Source organism: Centrocercus urophasianus, unplaced genomic scaffold (assembly GCF_019232065.1).
Source record: "Centrocercus urophasianus isolate 14NV4802_14NV808 unplaced genomic scaffold, USGS_Curo_1.0 seq_1053, whole genome shotgun sequence".
Taxonomy (NCBI): Eukaryota; Metazoa; Chordata; class Aves; order Galliformes; family Phasianidae; genus Centrocercus; species Centrocercus urophasianus.
In genome coordinates this window covers 23041-44336 of record NW_024884202.1, presented here as the reverse complement: position 1 = coordinate 44336, position 21296 = coordinate 23041, and the positions used below count along the sequence as shown (strand labels likewise).

Genomic DNA, 21296 nt, shown 5'->3' with positions numbered 1-21296 from the left:
ACCTACCGGCAAATCAAGGTGGACAGGTAGTGCTGGGATGTGGCATGGGTAGGGGAACTTGTCACCAGGATGACAGCCTGCCTAAGGGACATGCCGTGCCTCCAGATTCGCCATGCATGCCTCCCCATCGCCTGCATCCATGGCTGCCATGCCATCCTGGACAGCAGCAGGCCCTGGTCTCAGCGTGCGCCACATCCAGTGTAAGATGGGAGCCACACGCAGCCCCAGTGGTCTGGTAAGCACATGGGGATGAAGGCAGGGACAGGACAGTGGTGGCTGTCACCTCCATGGCAGCACACAGTGAGATGCAGCTCCATTCTGCCCATCTTTGTCTATCGTCTTTGTCATCACCGGCACTCAATTCCCGCTGCCAACCCAGTCCTACATGCTCCAGGTGAGTCCCAAGCCCCAGCACACCGTTCCCACGGGCTGCCCACCACTCACCACATCCCCATCCCCTCCAGATGGAGGATGGCTCCTGCATGAGTGGCTTTGAAGCCTATGCCCTGCCCATGGCCACTGGTGAGCTATGGATCCTTGGCAACATCTTCCTGCATCGCTACTACAGTGTCTTTGGCAGAGCCAACAGCATGGTGTGGCTGGTGCTCACCGCCTAAGGCACACCAGTCACAGAATCACAGAACCATAAAGGTTGGAAAAGACCTTTAAGACCATCCTGTTGAATCCCCACCGTGCCAACTGACCATGTCCCCCAGTGCCACATCTCCATGGTTCTCAAACGCCTCCAGGTGTGGTGAGTCCACCACCTCCTGGGCACCCTGTGCCAACACAGCACCACTCTTTGATAGGAATATTTCCTAATATCCAGCCTGACCCTCCCCTGGCGCAGTTTAAGGCCGTCATCTCTTGCCCTTTTGCTAATTACCTCCTTTGAGGTAATTACCTCCTCTTCGCTGTAGAGAGCGATAAGATCCCTAAGAGCTGCACAGTTCTTCGTGTCCCCAACAACAAGTGGGGCTGGGCTGGGTGCATACAAGGAGGAGCCTGGAGCGTTAAATACTGGGGTAACTTTATTGGGGGGTGGAAGAGCACTGGCACCCCAGCCCCATAGCCTCTGGCACCATGGAGTGGTGAAGGACTGGGGGTCCCTGTGCCCACTGCCCAAGGATGTGTCACCACCTCTGGTTGCTCGGCGCATCCACTGCGCACCTCAGTGCCCCATCTTCAGCTGTGCCTGGCCAGCCAGGCCCGCTAATCCAGCAGCCTTCCTCCTCCTCCTCCTCCAGGTGTGGGTGATTCTATGTGTCCATGTCCGCGTCCCCAGGCTGTTCCTGAGTGTCCTGCCTTGAGCTGGGGCTGCTGCTGAGGGCTGGGGATCCTGTGGCCTTACCAGGGCAGCCCAATGGGGGGCTCGGGGTGTTGGGAGGGGGCTCCCCCCCCAGAGAAGGGCTGAGGGGGTTGGTGTGGAGCAGGACCTGGGCCAGGCGGTGGCGGGGGGTCTGGGGTGTGCCCTCATGGGAGGGTGATGGGGACAAGGATGGGGATGGAGATGGGGATGGAGATGAAGACAGGGATGATGGCTGTGGGGTTGGGGATGGGGACAGAAGTGGAGATGCGTCACTGTTCTGCAGAAGGCTGTCTGCTGCAGAGAGAGAGAGATGCCCACATTTAGCTTTATCCCCCCCTAAAATTCCTGCATCCCACACTGGGGACAAGAGCCAGGTTGGGGCACCCACATACAGAGGTGGTACCTTGGCAACGTGGGCAGCAGGCAGTGGGCTCAGTGCATGACTGAGGACATGGCCTCTCCTCGCAGCTCACCTCCCCGAGCTGTGGCACAGCAGGAAGAGGGTGATGAGGAGGATGAGGGGGATGAGGAGTGCAAGGAAGAAGGAGGCGTGAGCTCACCTGGCAGGTACAGCGGATGCAGGGCCGGCCCTCGGGGCTGAAGCTTTGCCCATTCACCACTTTCCTGCCCTCATAGTTGCAGTCTAGGGGGACAGTGCTCGGAGCAGGGGTGGGGGACACATCCTTGTGTCCCTGTGTCCTCACATCCCTATGTCCCCCTGTCCCCTTCGTCCCTGCATCCCCACACCCACATGTACTCATGTCCCCATGTTCTCGTGTCCCCACGTCTTTCTGTCCTCATGTCCCTGTGTCCCCACGTCCCCCTGTCCCCAAGTTCCCATTTCACCTTTACAGACAGGGCAGCACTCGCCCTCGGGGTGGAAGGGGTAGGTGCAGAAGATGGCGCAGTCCACGGGCGAGCAGGCCACTGAGCCCAGCTGGGGAGAGGTGGGGGCTGGGCATTAGTGGGTCAGGGTGCCCAAATGCCCACACCCCAAAGTCCACATGCCTCACCAGGCAGATGCAGCTGAGGCAGGGGTCCAGGAGTGACGGGAAGGTCTCGTTGTTGTAGAAGATCCGCCCCATGTAGGTGCATCCTATGGGTTGAGAGTGGGGTTGCAGTGCCTGCAGTCCTGTGTCGTCACCCTGTCCCTTGCTGTCCCCATCACCTGCTGAGCAGTCGGGGCAGCACTGCCCCGGGATGTGGATGGGGTAGGGGCATGTCTCCACGCAATCTGTCCGCTTGCAGCTCACCGAGCCATCAGCCTGCGAGGGGGAACAAGTGGCACAGACCTTGAAGCCATACAGGCTGAACCCGCAGCGGGGGAGCTTTAACACAGTACGGGGGGGGTGGAAAGCCTGTGGAGCTGGGGATGGCAGAAGAGCAGAAGCTGAAGCATGGCCAAGGCAGGAGGCAGCTGGACAGAGACCCTCCATCCTTCCCTGAGCCAACCCCAGAGATGCAAGGCAAGGCATGAGGACAGGGGATGGGGACACAGAAGGGATGGGGATGGAGACAGAGATGGGAACAGGTAGGAGGAGTGAAACAGAGTAGATTGTCATTCACCTGGCATACGCATAACTCACAGGGATCACCTGGAGACCAAATCTGTCCAATGGGAAACTCTACCCCATTGTCATCCACGAAGCAGCCTGGTGGGGACATGGACATGGCTGGGGAGAGGGCACCTCATCCTGTCACTTTCTGCCACATGTGGGTACACAAACACCACCTGAACCCTGTGGCAATGCATCCCCAGTTCCATTTCTCCCAACTGGTGCCCCACACCCCAGCTCACCCGAGGGGCGCGGGGGGGTCCTTGCAGCTGAAGCAGCACTGCCCGGGATGCAGCTGCCTCTGGTGCTGGGGACAATCCAGCACTGGGCACGGGGCAAAAGAGCACTCCACCTCTCCGTTCTGTGGGGAGAAGGGAGCATCACTCAGCAGCTCTTTGCCACTCACGGGACAATAAGAAGTGCCCCGGACCCACCCGGCAGACACAGGTAGTGCACTCGTCCCCATCCAAGCTGAAGCGGGCTCCGTGCGCGTAGGTCTGGCCATGGAAGCTACATTTTGCTGGGCAGGAGGGAGGCAACGAGGGCTGAGATGGGGAGCTGAGCCCCCCCAGGACCCCATGCGTGTGGCACAGCCACCCACAGCCACTCAATCTCTGGCAGGACCCCACCTGGCTGGCAGGAGCAGCAGTTGGGGGGTGAGGCGCTGGGGCAGGAGCCTGGGGGGGCACTCGGGGGAGATGCAGGAGATATTGCCAGCCTGCAGAGAGGAATGTGGGGAGGTCATGGGATGAGCAATGGATGTCAGTTCTGGCACGTGGCAGTGCATCATTTGGATCCCAGTGTGTCCCATCAATGTCATGTGCATCCGGGACAGGACTGGAGGACTGCCCCCAGCCCTGTCCCATTGCACAGCACTCACCAGGCACATGCAGATGGTGCAGTTTCCATCTGATGGAGTGAAGACTTCTCCCTCAGTGTGGGCCACCCCGTTGCTCAGGCAGCCTGCGAGCCAGGAGTCAGAGCAGGCCACAGGGGGGCACAGGAATGGGGGGGCCAGGGCTCACCTGTGCAGCTGGGACAGCAGCCTCCAGCCGGGGCGGGCAGAGGGTGGGAGCACGGTATGAGGCAGGTGATGGCCTCGCACACCACTTGGCCTCCCTGCTGGGGTGGGCACAGCTCAGGCACAGCACGGGGATGTGGGGATATGGAGATGTGTGGATGCAGGTATGTGGAACACTCACCTGGCAGCTGCAGCTCTGGCACCCTGGCTCGTTCCAGCGAGTGCCTGGCTCCTGGGGAGCCCCACGATGCCAGCAGAGAGGAGCTGATGTGGGAGTCCCAGGGGGCAGATCGATGGCATCGTGAGGGGAGGGAGGAATGGATGTGCCTGGTGCCGCGGCAGGGAGGTGAGGAGAGGGGAGCAGGCGGGGTCCCCCAGCTCCGGGAGGGAGTAGGATATGCGTGGGGGGGTGCTGCAAGGACTGCAGGATGGGCGAGGGTGCCAGGATGGCCTTGGGGAAGCCTGGGAGGGAAGGGGAAAGGCATCAGCATGGGGATTTTGGGGGTTCCCACGTGGAGGAACAGGCAGTTACCTTCACAGGACACCCTGTCCCTGCTGAGCCGGTAGCCAGGCCGGCAGGAGCAGAGGAAGCTGCCCAGTGTGTTGTGGCAGGCATGCTGGCAGGCACGGCGCTCACCCGGCTGCCGGCACTCGTTGACATCTGGGGGATGTGGAACACACTGGTGTCCCCAGCGGTGTCACCCGTGGCACTGAGCACAGCACAGGCACATAGCAGGGTCGGGTTTCCACCACGTGGGGGGGAGTCGTGGTGCCGGCACGTAGGGGAGGGGTGACGGTGCATGGGGAGCTGTCGTGGTGCAGCCCGTGGCAGCGGGCATCCAAGCCCGCGTGCAGCACTCACCCACGCAGGTGTGCTGGTTCCCATGGAGGTGGTAGCCAGGACGGCAGGAGCAGCGGTAGCTGCCCATGCTGTTCTTGCAGCGGTGCTGGCACGGCGTGGCCAGGCACTCGTCAGTATCTGTCAGGCAGAGGCTGAGGCTCAGCGCCTCAGCTGAGCGGCCCTCCCCAGCCCCTGACCCCACGGACCCTGGCAGCTGTGGCGGTTGGCGGCGAGCTGCATGCCGGGGCCGCACTCGCAGACGAAGCCGCCCTCGGTGTTGACGCACAGCCCCTCGCAGGCAGCGCTCAGGCACTCGTTGATGTCTGCGGGCGAGAAGGGACGGAGCTGGGAGCTGGAGAACGCTGGGAACCCCCCTCCGGCCACACCTCGCTCCCCCCAGCTCACCATTGCAGCGGACGCCGGCGTCCGTCTCCACCATGGAGAAGCCGAGGGGGCAGACGCGGGCCACCTCCTGGCACCCACCGTGGTTACAGGAGAGGTCGCAGCCGTACTCCCCGCAGCTCCCCAGCGGCTCTGGAAGGCAAAGAGTAGCTCTGCGGGACACCGGGGGCGCCCTGGAAGCCAACTGTGCGCCCTCGGCTCCGTGGCACATGGAGGGGATGGGGCCCTACCTGGGCAGGTGACGCCCCGCTCTCCATCGGGGCACGAGCAGAGGTTGGGTGCAATGCAGAAGCCGCTGCCGCAGCCAAAGGAGCAGAGCGCTGCGGGGCGCGGGAACGTGAGGGCGCGGGGACTCCCACCCGGTGCCATCCCCGGCGCCCGTACTCACGCAGGATGCACTGCCCGCTGCCCGGAGCCAGCATCCAGCCGGGGCAACATCCGCTGCCGAAAGCCGAGAAGCAGATGTGGGGCCCCACGTGGCGCCTGGGAGCGGGCGGCGAAGGAGGAGGTCACCCTTTGCCGAGCCCCACGGACGTGAGGAGGCGATGGGGGACCGGGGATGGGGACGTGAGGGAGCTGGAGTGCCGACGATGCAGCAGCACGGATCTGAGGAAAGGGTCTCGGGGTACAACGGGATGACTGCGGGATGCGGTGGGACGGAGGGGTGGTGGAGAGGCATCTCTGGGCAGGACGGAGACGTGGGGAGAGGCAGCCCGCGAGGGTTACCATCCGCGGTAGTGGATGGGGCGCACGTGGGCAGGACGCTGCACGCCGCCATCGCCAGGTGCAGCTGGGGTAGGGATAAGGAAAAGGGGGGCAGGCTACCTCTCCACGGCAAAGCTGGCCGGCTTCTTCCTCCCGGAGTACACCCTGCCCTGCCCGCCCGGGAGGAGCAGGGACACACAGGCAGCCCGGACGAGCAGCACGACCAACATGCCAGCGGTTCCGGCGGCACGCTCCCAGCGCTGCCTTCCTGCCTGCCTTGCAGCACGGGGCGCCTACCGCATGCTGGCCCTTGGCCCTGCTCCTCCTCCCGCCCGCCGGGCCGGGAACAATGCGGGGGGTGGAGGGAGGCAGAGCGGGGCGCGCCGGGGGGCCCCGATCCTCCTCTGCCCCAGCGCGGGAGAACGAGCGTGGGGATGCTCGAGCCGAGCCTCGCGCCCTCGCCGCACTTCGGCCTCAGCGCCACCGACCTTCTCCTCCTCCTCCCCGAGGGAGGGGGTCCCCACTCTTTGGAGGGGGGAGAAAGGAGCTCAGCGTCCCCCCTGCTTTCTCCTTTCCCACATCTGGCAGAGCTCCGGGCTGGCCTCTCCCCACCCCTCCTCCTCCTCCTCCTCCTGGCGGCACTGGGCTGCCTTCCCAGCCCTGCACGGGGACCCACCAAAGAGGAGCACGCAGCAGATAGAGGAGCCAAAGTGCAGTGGGGAAGGGCGCGGCGAGGGCCTCCGTGGGGGCTGAAACCCCTCCATCCCGAACCTCCCTGCGCCCGGCCGGGGGCTGAAGCAAAGGTGAAGGGCAGGTAAATGATTGACGGTGCAGAGCAAAGAGCATTCCCTGCAGCACAGCACTGGGGTGACCCTCTGCCTGCAGCCCCAGTCTTCCCCTGCAGCGTGACCCCAGGGCGTCATCAAATGCTGGCTGGAGGGAGGTTGAGAGCGTGGCACCTGCCACCCCGGGTTTGCTTTTAGGGAGGGAGAAGGGCCAAGCACAGATCCTGAGCCCTCCAGCAAAGGAAAGGTGCCTGTGGAGGGTCAGTTAACTTCTCCCATCCCAAACAACAGCCTGCTCCAGGTGGATCAGATTCTTCCCACACCTAAGGCTTGCCCACCAGCTCAGGGCTGCTGGAAACACACACACGACTTTAGAATGCTGCCCACCTCTTAGCTGCTTCAGGAAAGGAGGAACATAGGGAAAAAAAACTTGTGCTAGCATGGGACCATGGTGTGCATGCACACGTGCAGCTTTTGGAGCAAAACCTGAGTTGCATAGCAAGAAGAAAGGATCCAGTCTGGGGTCCTGTGCTGTTCTCCCCTCCTCTGGTGGCACAGAGCCTCCTAAGTGTGGGATAATATCTGTGGGGGCTCTGTTAACCCCATGGGTTCCAATGGGGAAGAGGGCAGCTGGGGACTCCTCAGCTCCCTCACGTGCATTTTGGCAACTGCTCAGCAATCAGGACAGCAGCAAGCCAGAGCAGCTCAGAGCCAAATGGAGGCCAGGATAATGATTAATCTATTTCACATGCAGAGAATGGAGGGGCAGGACCCCATTCTGCATGGAGCCCGACTTGATTGTGCCCTTCCAGCTCCTAGCTCTGTACTCCCTGCCCCTGCTGCACCAGGGAATGCAGGAATCCTTAAGTTGAAGCAATCCTTGAGTTCTTTACTATGAGAGTGGTGAGGTACTGAACAGGCTGCCCAGAGACTCTGTGGATGCTCCCCTGTCCCTGGAGATGTTCAAGGCCAGGTTGGATGGGGCCCTGGGCAGACTGGTCTAGTATTAAATGGGGAAGTTTTTGGCCTTGCCTGTGGCAGGGGGGTTGGAGCTCCATGATCCTTGAGGTCCCTTCCAACCTGGGCCATTCTGTGTGATTCTGTGAATCCCATGCAACTGTGATGCTTAGTGGAGCGTGGCAGCACCAGCGGGCACCCCATTCTGTTTGGACTACTTTATTTGGTAAAACTCCACAAACGAATTGAACTTCCCAGAAATTCCCTCCCTGAGCGAGCCAGAGGTGCTGTGGAGGGAGAGGAGCGTGCTGTCCTGCTGTCCCCCTCCGCTTCCTTCGCAGAGAAATGCTCTGGGCCCACAGATCTCACCTGCCCCAGATGCCTCCTCCAGCCCTCACGCTTGAGGCAGCTTTGCTTCCTCTTCCAAAAACAAACAAACAAAAAAAACCCCAACAAAACCCACCATGGATCAAAAAAGAATCAAAAACGAAAGCAGAAAAACAAACAAACAAAACAATAGCAAAGCATGAACCCAGGCAAGGGCAGTGCTGTGCGTCACCCAGCGAGAGCAACCAGCAACGCCCAGCACTGGTCGAGTCCGTAGGATTGGTGAATCCAAGCTGGCAACAGCAAGGTGCCCCCAGATCCCTAACAAACAGCTCTCCTTCAGGCACCTCCCCTCAGGCAAGGGCTGCTGCCGGCACTGAGTGCAGCCAGGCAGGGGAAGGAAGCCCCTTGCTCTACGTGGAGGAAGGTGTCAGGAAAAAGCCCCAAATCCTGCTAGTGGATGCGGGTCAGCTCCTCCACAATCTTGATCAGGTCGTCCACAGTGGCCTCCCTCTTCATCCCACTGCCGTCGTCAATCTGCAGAGAGAGAAAAGCATGACAACACCTGTAGGTGACGGAGAAACAGCAGGACGTGTGTTTAGGGTTTAGCACAGCCTCCATTTCTGAGCAGTGTCCCCATCTGTGGGGTCGCCCCTCACCTGCAGGTTTGCCACCACCTCCTGCATCTTGGGCCTGCTGATGTCCAGGAAGCTTTCGATCAGGTCACCATCAATGAAGCCAGTAGCTGGCTCTGTCTTGCGCTCAGTGTGAAATGATCTCCAGGTGGCACTGTCAAGGAGCCAAATCCACATGGAGTGACATCAATCCCACCCTGTCCAGACAAAAAGCCTCTCTGCTGGGCAGCTTGAGGCAGACTGACCATGCTGCCTCACAGAACTGGTCTGGAAAACAGCCCTAAAAGTGTGGCAAGGAAGATCTTGGGAACTCGACATTATTGCACGCAGTTCCTCAAGCACAGCCATCTCCTGGGATCAGAGACAAACCAACATTTGCACTACTGCAAAGCCCAGTTTGTCCTCAAGCCCTGCAAGATGTGCTTTAATTCACAAGACAGCCCCCAGCACCCGCTGGCATAGGCTCCCAGTTGGACCACAGAAGGATATAAGGAGTGCTCGATCTTGCCCACGCTCTTGATGACTTTATTCAGCCTGTTCTGCATGTCCAGCAGGAGGTTGTACCAGCTCTCTGACAGCGAGGTTACCAGCCCTATAAAGGAAAACAGGGCGGTGCGAGGTCAGCATCTTGCAGGTCCTAGGACCACACTGCTGCAGCTGCCAGCAGGCAGAGAAGGGCAGGACTGCAGTCGGAGGCTGCTCCCTGACAGGGCTGGGACAAGGGTGGGGAGAAGAAGAAACACAAGGAATCTCAGGCCAGGGTGCTCCCTGCCCCTCACCTATCATGCCGTTGACTGTGCCGAAGAGAACGGAGCCCTGTGTTGGTGTGGACGTCTCGCCCAGGTTCTGCATGACCAGGGAGCCGTGACAGAAGACATTGACAAACTCTCCCAAGTGGGACAGCCCCACCTCCTGCAAGTGCTGGCGCTCCTCGTCAGTCGTGGCAGCACTGCAAGCCAAAGCACTCTGCTCAGTCTGTGTGGGGGGCGCAGGAGAGCTCCCCCAAATCCCATCTCAGAGCTGGGCATCCTTCTGTCCATTCTCCTGCCCAACACACGCCCCATCCCTCTTGCCATGTACTGCTACGGCTCCCTTCCTGCCAGCCCACCTGTCCTTCTGGCACACAAACAGGTTGAAAGCGTTCTCTGCTCCCAAGAAGTTGTCGTCGTCCAGAATCTCTACGGCACTCATCCAGTTTGGATTGAAGTCCCGGGCAATCTGCAAAGGGACACGAGGAGGGGCAGCGAAGCGCATCTTCATCCCACTCAGCAGCCCCATTTGAGAGTGAGGCACGACTCACAAAAGAGTCTGACTTCTCTGCTGAGCCAACAGCACAAACTGCCTTCGGGAAGATGGCGCTGGCCTGAGCTGCGCTTGGATGATGCCAGGGCAAATGAGGCCAGACCGTGCTGCAGCCAATCGCACAGGTGCACAGATGGCCCCAGCGCCCGGTCTGACTCTCAGCTACGCTGCATTTGCTGACTGATGCAGCCAGTCTCAATAAGCCTCCCCAAGTGCACAGCGTCGGGCAGCTCCCCCCTCCTGGCACGCACTGCAGGCCTGCAGTTCCCCAGCAGCTGACACACAGCCCAGCCTCCCGAAAGCCTGGGATCTGTTCCTCCAAGAAGACAGGGGTCTGTCTAGAAGAATGTCACCAGGTAGTCCTGTCATCTGAGCACAACCCTACGCCCTTGTCTTCAAAGGGCTGGTGAGGTGGGCTGAGCCAGGTTCCTCCATTTTCCATCTTCAGCACTGCTCCACTTGCCTGAAGCCTAATGGAACAATTAGCGTGGACCCCCAGCACCTCTGACCAACTGAACTCCATGAAGGATACATCTATTGAAGCCCCAACACTTGTAACACTAAGTTGTCTCATTCTAACATTTAACAGCTTGATACCATTACAGAAACTAACACACCTGCAGTTCAGTCAACCCCTCTTGTGTTGATGGCTGTCAGAAAACGCACAGTACCTCTGGAACTGTCTGATAAATCACAGCATCTTTCTATGCATGTGAAGTGATGGGAGAAGTGGAGTTCTTTTGTTTCTTGAAGGTCTTTTTCATCCTAAATGACTCTGATTCTAAATGACACTAAGGGACATGGCTGAGCGATGGGACTCAGCAGACAAGTTGACAGTTGGACTTGATAAGAAGGTCTTTTCTGACCTAAACAACTGCAAATCTAATACCCAACAGCACTGATACCTCTTCAAAGTTTCCTTCCATGGGCTTGTAGGCAAGGAGCAGGACCGACCGCATCAAATCTCCCACAAGGATGAAGTCTCCTTTGGTCTTCAGGTAGAGAGCCATGATGTTGTTGTAATGGTTGCACTCCGTGCGCAGCTCCTTCTCGGCTGTCCACTCATACAGGCGCACCTGGAGGAAGGAAGGGACGAGACTCTGAGCTGGGACTCACACCTATGCCAGCCAAGACACACTGCCAACAGACCCAGCTGACAGCCACACAGCTGGAACAGCTCCCAGCTCTGACACATGCTCGGGAAGGAAGCTGCAGTCTCACGAGGGCCCTACCGTGCTGTTGATGCTGGCTAACAGCTTCCCGTTGAACTCCACCATGGAATACACAGCTCCCTTCACTTCCTTCTCAGCCAGGCTCTGCAGCTTGCCTGCAATCAATCCACAGCACACCCAGTTATTTGCACCGTGCTCCCAGGGCCGACAAACCACGGAGGGTTCGCACAAGCTGCTACAAGCAACGCTGCTCACTGCCTCAGAGGATCTGTGGGCAAGCAGTGCAGGAATGGGAGGACAACGGAAAGCAAATCCCAGAATGTGACTCTGGTGAGGGAGTCCTGGGCTTCTCTGGCAGCTGGGGAGGAGAGGACGTGCTGTGACAGCCCACAGCTGAGTGACAAAGCCCTGCAGAACCTGCTTAGATCTCTCTGATTGCCCTCAAGCAGCTGGACTTGGCCAGACAAGAAGCCTTTGCTCTTACCGTCAGAGTAGTGGAAGACGACAATGCGGCCCTGCTTTGGCTCTGCCTCCTCAGGATACACCATGGCAGTACCCACGATGAAGTAGGTGTTTGGGTCTTTGCCAAGCTTGCAGGAGACCAGGCTAAGGGCGTATTCGTTTTGTAGGAACTGGTGAGCATGAAGCACTGTTGCAAAGAGGGAAAGACAGAAACAGCTGGGTCCCTTGGGGGCCAGCAGGCAGCACCTCCACGCACGGGAAGAGCAGCTAAAAGCTCTAAAACTGAACAAAGTGCAGAGTCTGGTGATCCCCTCACTGCCCTGTGCCACCAATCACTACACCTCAAACCTACACCCTTTGGCTGATGCTGGATGGCCGATGATGGAGGAAAAACACTTCAACGAAGGGAACGTGTGAGATCACAGGACTGTGCGGCTCTTAGCCACATGCTGATGGACAACCAAGCAGAATTTGGAAAGCACGTGGGGCTGGTACCTTCGAAAGTGTGCTGATCAATGATGAGCAGGTTGTGCACCTCCACCTCCTCTCCAAAGGACGTCTCGTGTGGTGCTGTGCTGCTGGAGAACAGCTTGCTGGTACTCACGCTGCTAGATAGGGCCTGGGACACAGAAAGATGTGTCACATCCTTGTGCTACTTGGCATGTACATGCAGGCTGAGAAAACTGGGGACCAGGGGGATGAGTGGGGAGGAGCTCCCTAGGCCTGAGCAACAGGAAAACCTGCACAAACCTGTGGTTTGGCTGAGTAGCTACAGTAAACACAGCTCAGGCATCAGCTGGCAGATGCCCCCTCACCTGGGTGCTGGCACTGGGTCTGAGTGCAGTGGTGCCCCCGCTGGCGTCTTGCACCTCGATACGACTTGAGAGCACACCAAAACACTGTGATACCTCTTGGTAGCAGATCTTCCTGCAGGACAAAGAGCAGTATGAGCAGAGATACCAGGATGGGCTGCTCCATGGTGTGGCAACAAGAACAGAACTGCTCTCTTGCACTGACCACTCTCAGCAAGAAGCCACTGATTCGGCCTGCTTGCTAACCAAGCCCACAACAGAGTAGGCTCTCCCCATGGCAGAGCACAGGCCCCAAAACTAAACTCTCAGCTCACCTGGGTGATTCATAGAGGGGAACCGTGCGGATATGCAGCTTCTGGATCTCATCAATGGTGCCAATTGTCAGCGTGCTGTTATTAGCCAATGCTAAGCTGTAAAGGAGGAAAACTGTGAGCAACAGGGCTTGCAAGGCCAGTGGTGAAGCCAAGAATCTCCCTTCTTCTCCTCACCCCCAAACTGCTGATCAAGGTTCCCTTCCTGCACTGCACATCAGTCAGATTAGGGCAGTTTCTACAGCTACTGACGCAGAGAGAGACATAAATGCTTAAGACCTCAAACATCTCACGTGAGAATCCACCAACGGTACAAAGGACGAAGGAGTGCCCTGAGAGTACTCAGGCCAGGACTGTCATACACTGCAAGAGTATCTATGAAGAAGGCCCTCCCTTGATCAGTCAGTGCCAGGCAGGCACATCCTCTGGACAAGGTTGATGTACCACCAGGCCTGAGCAGGACATTCTCATGCAGTCTGTGCCAACACAGAGTCCCAAGTTCCCTCAAGCCGTGCCGTGGGGCGGGCTCACCTGTCAGGATACCCATCGGAGTTGAGGGGACACATGTAGTTCACCTCCTTCAGGTTGACGTTGGAGAAGACCAGCTTGTGGTTGCTGCTGTAGATGACGGTGGGGCGGTCAGAGCAGGCGAACACATTGGTGGTGGACAGGGAGCGGAAAGTCCTCAGGACTGTGGGCTGAGTGCCAAGGGTCACCTTCTTACGGTCACTCAGCAAGCCTGCAGGAAAGGAACAGCAGGTTGGGAGCAGGGCAGCACAGAGCTACGTGGCCGTGACATGCTGGCAGGAAATGAGCGTGAAGGAATGCATCCTGCTGTCAGCAAAGAAGTGGATGCAAGCATCAGGTTCCTTTCTTCACAGTCCCCTGGAGAATTCCACTTACAGTGCCCACAGCCAATCCCCACCCTGCCATAGCGAGGAAGAAGGAACTACTGAAAAAACTTGGGAGAGACAGATCTCCTCCAGAAGAATGGGGATTAAAAAAAAAAGAAGTACCACAAGCAAGTGAGCACAAATCCAAACTCCCTCCCAAGCAGCCCACTAGCTGCTAGGCCCTGTAGTCACCTGTCTCGAGGCTGAGCCCAAAGTAGAAGAGAGCACCGTCCCCCAGTGCACACAGAAGGTAATGGCTGCTCTCGAAGGTTGTCATCAGGATGGAGCGAGGGATAATCTCTGCAGGGAGCAGAAGAGAAGGCTGATGCCACGTGTGGCTCCACCAGGTCAGTCTCTGCTGCCAGCAGTCCCAGGAGAGCCCTACCTCCTCCTAGCATCTCTTTGTGCAGCAGTTCAAAGGAAGGAAGCTTTAGGATGCGGGCGGAGATATCAGTCCAGAGTCCGATGGCACACAGAGGGGACATGCCATTAGTGTCCCCCAAAGGAGTGATGTCCAGGCAGGCAACTTCATGCTCCATTTCGGTGCAGCTGGCAGGAAGCAAAAATCAGATTGAAGTGTCAATCAGGAAGCCTGAAGGCGACAAGGCTGTGAACCCTTGGGCCAGGAAGAGAGACGGGCACCTACTTGATCTGCCTGAGCTCCTGGGGTCGGATCTCCAGGTAGTAGAGGGCTCGTCCCACAGCCACCACCACCTGGTTGCTGTTACAGGAAGCCACGCTGATGTTCTTCCCGTTGGGCTCTTTCCACTCGCTCACGAGGGCTTTGGGCTCCTGACTGACCAGTCTCACAGAGGCAGAGGTGATCTGAGGAGAGAAAACACCTCTGCTCAGAGCCTGAACAACACCTCCTGTCTGCCATCAGCCCAGGGGAGTGCTGCAGACCTTACCCTGATGAGCAGCAGAGATCTAAATAACCCACAGCCAAGAAGGGCTATGAAATCACAACAGGAAAAGCATCTCTGGAAGAGGCATTACCTGGATCAACTGCTGATGTGCCACGTTGCCACAGAAGAAGGTCTGCTGATCATCCACAAATCCTGTGAGCTCCGTTTCTTCTACCTCTTCTCCATTTAACATAAGAACCCTAGAAGGGAAAGAGAAAATCTCTTGTATCATGCTCCAATCCTGTTGTATCAGGCTGAGAGCCTGGCATGGCCTTAACCCCACCTCACCTGGTCTGGCCAACAAAGGACAGCACCAGCATATTGTCCATCTCACGATGAGAATCTGACCTCAGGGGCCACAAGCCTGCAACAGAAAGACCACATGCTCACAGTGAATAATCCAAAAGGGGGTGCAAGACCCCTGCCCACAGCCCAGCCGTGAGGTATGTCCCCACTTGGTGGGTTGTATATGAAAGAATGAACCAACTCACACACCTTTAATTCCTGGCAGGTCAATGCTGGCATGCTCATGAATCCCAATGCCGTTCCGGATGATCCGTAGTGAACCCTCTTTAAAGGCACCCGAGCATGTGACCAGCTGGAGGAAAAGCAGGCATTTACCAACTGGGGAAGCCTCCCCACGCTTCCTTGCAGTGACAGGCTCAGGGGAAGTTGGGATCCTTATCATCCATGCTTCTCAAAGGAAGCTCTTTGGCTGTTGACCCTTCCCCAGCGCAGGAAAGAAAACCCTTCCTTGTGAAAACAGGAGCCTTCCCACCCAGAGCAAGACCTCAAAACCTTCCCTGCACCAGGACGAGCCTTAAATCCCTGATAAATGAATCACAGTCCCTTCCTTCAGTGAACACACCATGCACATCTGCCAGAACCAGACATCCCTAGCACAGAGAAAGGCGAGCTGGAGCCAACATTACCTGCCCTTGGCCTTGTCTCTCCAGGTCTACCACACACATATCAACAATAGGACCGAGGTTGGTGAAGGTCTCCATAGCCACTACATAGGAGCCTTGCTCATTGCTGTCCACGTTGAGCTATGAACAAACACAACCATCAGTTTCCAACAAGAAGGGCCCAGTGAGCATAAAGAATGTAGGGAAAAGAAAATTTCTCCCCACGTATTTGCATATCTAATAGAATCATAAAGGCTGGAAAAGACCTCTAAGATCATCAAGTCCAACTCCAACCCATCCCCACTGTACCCACGAACCACATCCCACAGTGCCACACTTCTTTAACAGCTCCAGTGGGGTGACTCACAGCATCCTTGGGCTGTGCATTTCAATGTTTGATCGCTCTTGAGGCCAGGATGAAAGCAAGCACGTATAAAATCCTGTTTGAATGCAGGACTAAGCCGGAGGAACGCCACCACTCACCTTCACAAGCTGGGAATCCCCAAGCCGAGAGCCAACAAACACCACGCCGTTGTCCAGGTAGGTCAAGCACTCTGCAATGGATGTCTGGGAATTGAGAAGGTGCAGGTGAACCACCATGAGAAGATGAAAAGGGCACTGCCACGCTCCCCAAGGATCACATCTGAACGCAGTGTAATAGAAAAGCACGGGGAGGGAAATTTGATCCCTTTAGAGAACCCACAGAGAATCCAAACATCTCTGAGGCATAGCGTGCAAGACGAAAATCAGGTGGCCAGACAGGAAACTGCCCACATCTGGCAGCTGAAAGCTCAGAGCTGACAGCTGTGGAGAGAAAAACATCACCCAGTCTGTGCTCCACAGAGAAGCTACTTCCACTCTTTGGCACCTGCAGAGCACCTGCATCCTGCAGAGCCCCCTGGCCCCAGTGAGAAGTGGCAGGGACACTGCAGGTGGTGCAGCGGCGTCCTACCTCACCAAGCAGTTCCACACGCAAGTCCTTCAGGGTGACTGTGCCATCCATTTGCTCCTCCTTCTCCAGAAGCAGCATGAAGAGACGTCCTTCCATGTCCCCCAGCAAGTAACGGGACCCGTTGGGATCCACACGGTTGTGGCACACAATTGTGCTTTGCTGCATGCAAAGGAATTGTTAGGAAGCCGCTGAAACAACTCCAGAGAGGCACGAAGCCACAGCTAAATCCTGCACAGGGCGCTCCTCTGCACGGATTTGCCTAGAAAGGACCTTTTGGTCATGGCTAAGGCCCTCTTTCAGCCCTGAGCAGCACCTCAGCTGTGCCATCTGTGCTTCCTGCACCATTTGAATGTGGGAACTGGCCCAGCCCTCCGACAAAACCACAGGTTCAAGCTCTGTCACCAACTCTGTCAGTCTTTTTCCCCTTGAACAAGTGCCCCAACCACACTCACATGGACTTGAGTCTCCAAGGGGCTCGTTCATATCTCTCACTGCCTGAACTGAAACCAGGCTCTGGCCTGGACCAGTGTCCAAACCACCTCCTAATTAATCTTTTTCTCTGGGGCCCCAACAAGATTTCAGCTTTCTTGCACCATTTCCAGGAACTCCACAGAGCCATGTACTCCAGTGCAGGCATGCACTGCCATCACTACAGGGATCACAAATATCCCTCAGACCCCAGAATGCAGACTGGGCACGGGGCAGAACACTGACACTCACCAAATCTCTGCAAGGGGCTCTACTAGGCTACAGCTAAAGTTAAGAACAGATGAAATTCCTGAACCAGAGCGGCTCAGCACCCTCCCAGGTTAGGATTTCTGAGCACAGCACAACAATGGTCACTGCCATACAGAGACCCACCATCACTAACACAGTAGAAGGTTCCAGCTTACAGACTCCTGGGAAGCCACAAGCTGTTCTGGAGAGATAAACAGACTGACAAGCACCTACTATCACTAGGTCCAAAGTCACCAAAAGCCTTCAAATGAGAAAGCTTTCTTACTTGCACCATTTATTACACACAGCAAGGATTTTTAGCAATAATAATTCAACCAGCGGGCAACTGAAAATCTGCTAGATTCAGAGAGGACGTTCAGCTGGGAATTTCAGTAGTGTCTGTAGCAGGAGTAAGTTAGGAAATGCACAGTTAAGGTGTTACCTTGATGATGGGTGGAGCTATAGCCAGGTATTTATCTCCATTGTGATAGGTAATGGACTCCTGCCCAATGATGATTGCGCCTCCAAAAGGCTCTGGCACTGCGCAGGGGAGAAGTCTTATCAGTGAACCTGTGCAGCATAACTGAGAGTGAAAAGGAAGGAAAGACACCACGTGCAGCAGGACTAACCTGCAATGACCATGGAGGCTTCGGCCTCGACGTTCTCCTGCTTCCAAGGACCTTTGTTAAACTCCTTCTCACGCAGGGACACCTCGTACGTTTTGACGTGGCGACCCTGAGGGTCCTGAAAGAGGAGGCACAAACATCACATCAACACATAACAACCTCATGTCGCTGCAGCAGAGGCTCCTGAGGTCCAGCTGAGGAACAGCCTGCAGAGAACTCAGTCCAGTGCTGCAAGAAGGGCAGCGCCAGCTGACTGAGAAGGGGAAGCCAGCAGGAGAAACAGATGTGCAGGAGAGGAGGAACTAGCACAGCTGGAGCACATCCTGTCCATTTTACAGCTGAAGTGGGACCATTAAATGGCAAAGGAATTGTTAACACCACTTTGGCATTTCTGGACCTTTTTATTCCTTACAACAGCAGTTCTTAAGCCTTTTGCGTTGTGTTTTTTTTTTAATAAGCTTGCTCATCTCTGTGGTATCCTCCTCTGGTTTCAAACCTACACAAAGATTATCTCAGACACTCGCTGCTATTCTCCTTGATCCAAATCCCGTGATAATGATTAACAAACTGAGAAGGAATCAGACAGAGCAGCAGCTTGGATACATTCCGCCTCCACGTACAGAGTCAGGCTCCCAGGGACAGCCTAACCCCAGTGCTTTACGTAACGCCTCATGAGTCAGACAGAACTCACATCTCACCCGGCTGTAAGGATGAAACGCAGCTGACAGACACAGAGGCACTCATTTACTCTTTATTTGTACAGTACCTGCTTAAAATGAACAAATCACTAACACATTTCCTTCCAGACCAGGTTATAGCATGGAAATGTCAGATCCTGTGGGACAAGACCTTTTTCACTTGCTGACTAAGTGTGGAGATCAAGTTCTTCCTTTATGATACCTCTGGGGACTAAGTGGAAACTCGTGCTTCTGCCTAAACTCTAACACTGAGTTTAAGATTTTGGCCAAATCACAGTTGTGCTCTGCCTCAGTTTCCCCAGACAGCAGCAACACCAATCAAATCCATGCAGATATGCAGATCTTCTCAGAGCTGCACACCACCATCAGGTTTCTTGGCTCTGAGGAGCTCACCCATTATGCAATTCAAAGCCAGAAAGCATCACCAGCCACCCTTGCTGCATAGATCTGGAGCGAGGATGGGCTGAGCTTTATTTCAAACCTCAAAGTCGATGTGGGTGTGGGGGATAAAGACTCCACACACACACATTCCTCATTCAGACAGAAACAGCACTGCCACGTGTTCTGAAAGCTGGTTCAGATGACAAGGGAGAGCTGTGGCTTGTGCTGATGCCCCACCACTGAAGGTGCTCAAGGCCAGGCTGGATGGGACCTTGGGCAACCCCGTCCACACCAGTGGTTGGGCTGAGTGGGCTTGTAAGTCTCTTCTAACCCAAGCATTCCATGATTCTGAGGAAGGAGAGTGCTGCTGCCACATGGCAAAAGAAGCCTATAAACAGAAGGGGGACTCAACTCCTTGAAAGGGTAGATAACTGCAGGACAAGGGGAAATGGTTTTAAGTTGAAGAAAGGAAGATTTAGGTTGGATGTCAAGGGGAAGTTCTTCACAGAGAGAGTGGTGAGGTGCTGGAACAGCTGCCCAGAAAGGCTGTGGATGCCTCGTCCCTGGAGGTGTTCAAGGCCAGATTGGATGGGGCCCTGGGCAGCCTGGTCTAGTATTGTATGTGGAGGTTGGCCCTGCATGTGGCAGGGGGTTGGAGATTCATGATCCTTGAGGTGCCTTCCATCCCTGGCCATTTTTTGATTCTATGAGAACTAAGAGCTGCAGTGAAAATGAACTGAATTCACACCACCATCCTGTGCTGGCCCAGGAAGACTTCCTTCAGCTACAAAACAAGCCTGTGGGAGCCAGAAGCATCTCTAGCTCTGCCCACCCATTCTTACAGCATTGCTTTGAGCAAGCTTCAGGACACTGCCAACGCTTCAACCCCTTTGGAAGACCCTTGGAAACACCGATTTCAGGAACGAGAACAAGGTACCTGATAGACGAAGCAGATGGTTGGGGCCTGACAGCCATAGAGGAACTTCACGTCGATGACTTGGAGCTCCTCCAGGCGGATGTTAAAAGCCTTCAGCTCCTTGTTCTCACGGTCCAGGGGGATGACCTTGAAGAGGCCATCGTAGAGCCGCAGGCCAATCATCCGGCACTCTGGGTCGATGATGCCGATGATACCGGTCTCTGAGGGACGACCGATGCGATCCTGAAGGGGAGATCCACGGAGGTGGGCAAGAGAAAAAGCAGCGAGCTGTGAAATGCTTTGATACACTCGAGCAGAGCCCACCCAATGGAAATCCAGTGCTCTTATCACCCACGGCCCCAGCTGGAAGTAGCTGATATCAACCCCCCTATGTAACGAGGCAGAACCACAAAGCACGAAGATTAAGTGCTTATTTCCAAACACACTGACAGGATGTGCCCACTTACACCTCCTGACCATAATCCCCTGCTCAGCTTCACTAACAGCAAGCCTGGAAAAAGATAGAAAATAGCTTGGTTTGACAGCTGATGGAAACCGTTTAAATCGTTTGACTGATGAGCAACAAAAAACCAGTCCCCAGGATTGGCACCCACAAATGGATCCCTAACCCTCTCAGAAAGATTTTAACTTGAGTAGGTGTGCTAGCAAGGCTCACCTGCACATTTCCATGGGCACGGGTTATAATGTCAATATTGTCACCATTCTGCTTGTACTCCAGGATGCAGGCGTTGTACTTGGCTGTCAGGATGAAAAGCAGATCCTTGCTCTCCCCCTGCAGGAAGGGAAGGAAGGAGGGAGGGTCACAGGGGTTCTGAGAGGTTGCAAGGAGCCACCCCCCATCCCCAGCACACTCACTTTGGGGCGGAAGAGCTCCATGACGGCAGTCTTGCCATACATGCCCACCTCCTTGACAGGCCGCAGCCCCTCAGCTGTCACCACATAGATCTCCAGGCGTGTGTTCTTGGCGATCAGCAGGTTCAGGTCCTCTGCGGAGGTGAAGTGTCCTGGGGTAAGGAAAGAGATGGATCGTCAGCTTCAAACCCTGGGGCCCTGTTGATGCCCTCCCTAGCCCAAACTCAGCTTCCAGCACTCAAAGTCCTGCCAGCCCCACTGCGACCAGCTTCACAAGCTCCAGAAACCTGAACAAAGGAGAAGACCTCTCCCCAATGCACCCCTGAAGAGCAAAACCCCACTGCTCTGCTCAGCTCTATCCCCCACCTTTGAAGCCCAGCAGCTTCCAGGGAAACACCCTGCCCCTCTCCAAGCCCTCTACTATCTCTCCTGTCAAAAAAAACAGCCCAATATCCCATCTAGCCCTTCACACCCCCCTAGAACCTCAAGGCAACCCCAGACACATACCCTGGTACCCCTCACTCCACCGCATCAACCCCAATGCCAACCACTGGATAACTACTGGACATTCCCAGAACCCTCCTTGCACCCACAAACCCCAGGGTCCCCCTGCACCCCTGGGCTCCCCACAAACACCATCCAGGAGCATCATTTCACCTCCAGACCTCCATAATGTCCCTCCCATCTCAGCGCAACCATCTACCCACAACACTCCCAGTTCCTCACTGATCTCACTTCCCCACAACACCCCAATCACTCGCTGACCTGATCTCCCCACAACCGCGGGGCGGGCGCCCGGGGGGGGGGGGGGGGGGGGGGGGGGGGGGGGG

The 21296-nt window shown here is 56.3% G+C and overlaps 2 protein-coding genes across 2 annotated transcripts in view; both read right to left on the bottom strand.

Moving 5' to 3' along the window:
* Positions 1-1165: 1165 nt before the first annotated feature.
* Positions 1166-6121, bottom strand: VWCE (von Willebrand factor C and EGF domains). The gene is given in 20 exon segments (XM_042832480.1): positions 1166-1603; positions 1713-1791; positions 1870-1952; positions 2156-2246; positions 2323-2405; positions 2478-2574; positions 2876-2961; positions 3085-3435; positions 3438-3549; positions 3551-3583; positions 3746-3828; positions 3891-3984; positions 4068-4348; positions 4419-4547; positions 4749-4865; positions 4934-5050; positions 5133-5261; positions 5360-5449; positions 5518-5612; positions 5955-6121. Coding segments are annotated over 20 exon segments (2604 nt in total). The 5' UTR covers positions 6065-6121; the 3' UTR covers positions 1166-1259.
* A 1658-nt stretch (positions 6122-7779) lies between these two features.
* Positions 7780-21296, bottom strand: part of DDB1 (damage specific DNA binding protein 1) — a 13834-nt gene continuing 317 nt past the window's right edge. Inside the window, exons 2-27 of the mRNA XM_042832275.1 lie at positions 20470-20618; positions 20270-20386; positions 19615-19836; positions 17602-17716; positions 17415-17512; positions 16256-16414; positions 15787-15870; positions 15328-15444; positions 14891-14993; positions 14684-14759; positions 14487-14595; positions 14137-14315; positions 13876-14039; positions 13683-13790; positions 13129-13336; positions 12601-12696; positions 12290-12401; positions 11970-12093; positions 11497-11661; positions 11073-11167; positions 10746-10916; positions 9647-9756; positions 9318-9487; positions 9028-9130; positions 8563-8686; positions 7780-8440 (exon numbers count right to left, since the gene is read on the bottom strand). Coding sequence (XP_042688209.1) covers positions 8357-8440; positions 8563-8686; positions 9028-9130; positions 9318-9487; positions 9647-9756; positions 10746-10916; positions 11073-11167; positions 11497-11661; positions 11970-12093; positions 12290-12401; positions 12601-12696; positions 13129-13336; positions 13683-13790; positions 13876-14039; positions 14137-14315; positions 14487-14595; positions 14684-14759; positions 14891-14993; positions 15328-15444; positions 15787-15870; positions 16256-16414; positions 17415-17512; positions 17602-17716; positions 19615-19836; positions 20270-20386; positions 20470-20618 — 3362 coding nt within the window. The 3' untranslated portion in view covers positions 7780-8356. The remainder of the gene's footprint in view (positions 8441-8562; positions 8687-9027; positions 9131-9317; positions 9488-9646; positions 9757-10745; positions 10917-11072; positions 11168-11496; positions 11662-11969; positions 12094-12289; positions 12402-12600; positions 12697-13128; positions 13337-13682; positions 13791-13875; positions 14040-14136; positions 14316-14486; positions 14596-14683; positions 14760-14890; positions 14994-15327; positions 15445-15786; positions 15871-16255; positions 16415-17414; positions 17513-17601; positions 17717-19614; positions 19837-20269; positions 20387-20469; positions 20619-21296) is intronic.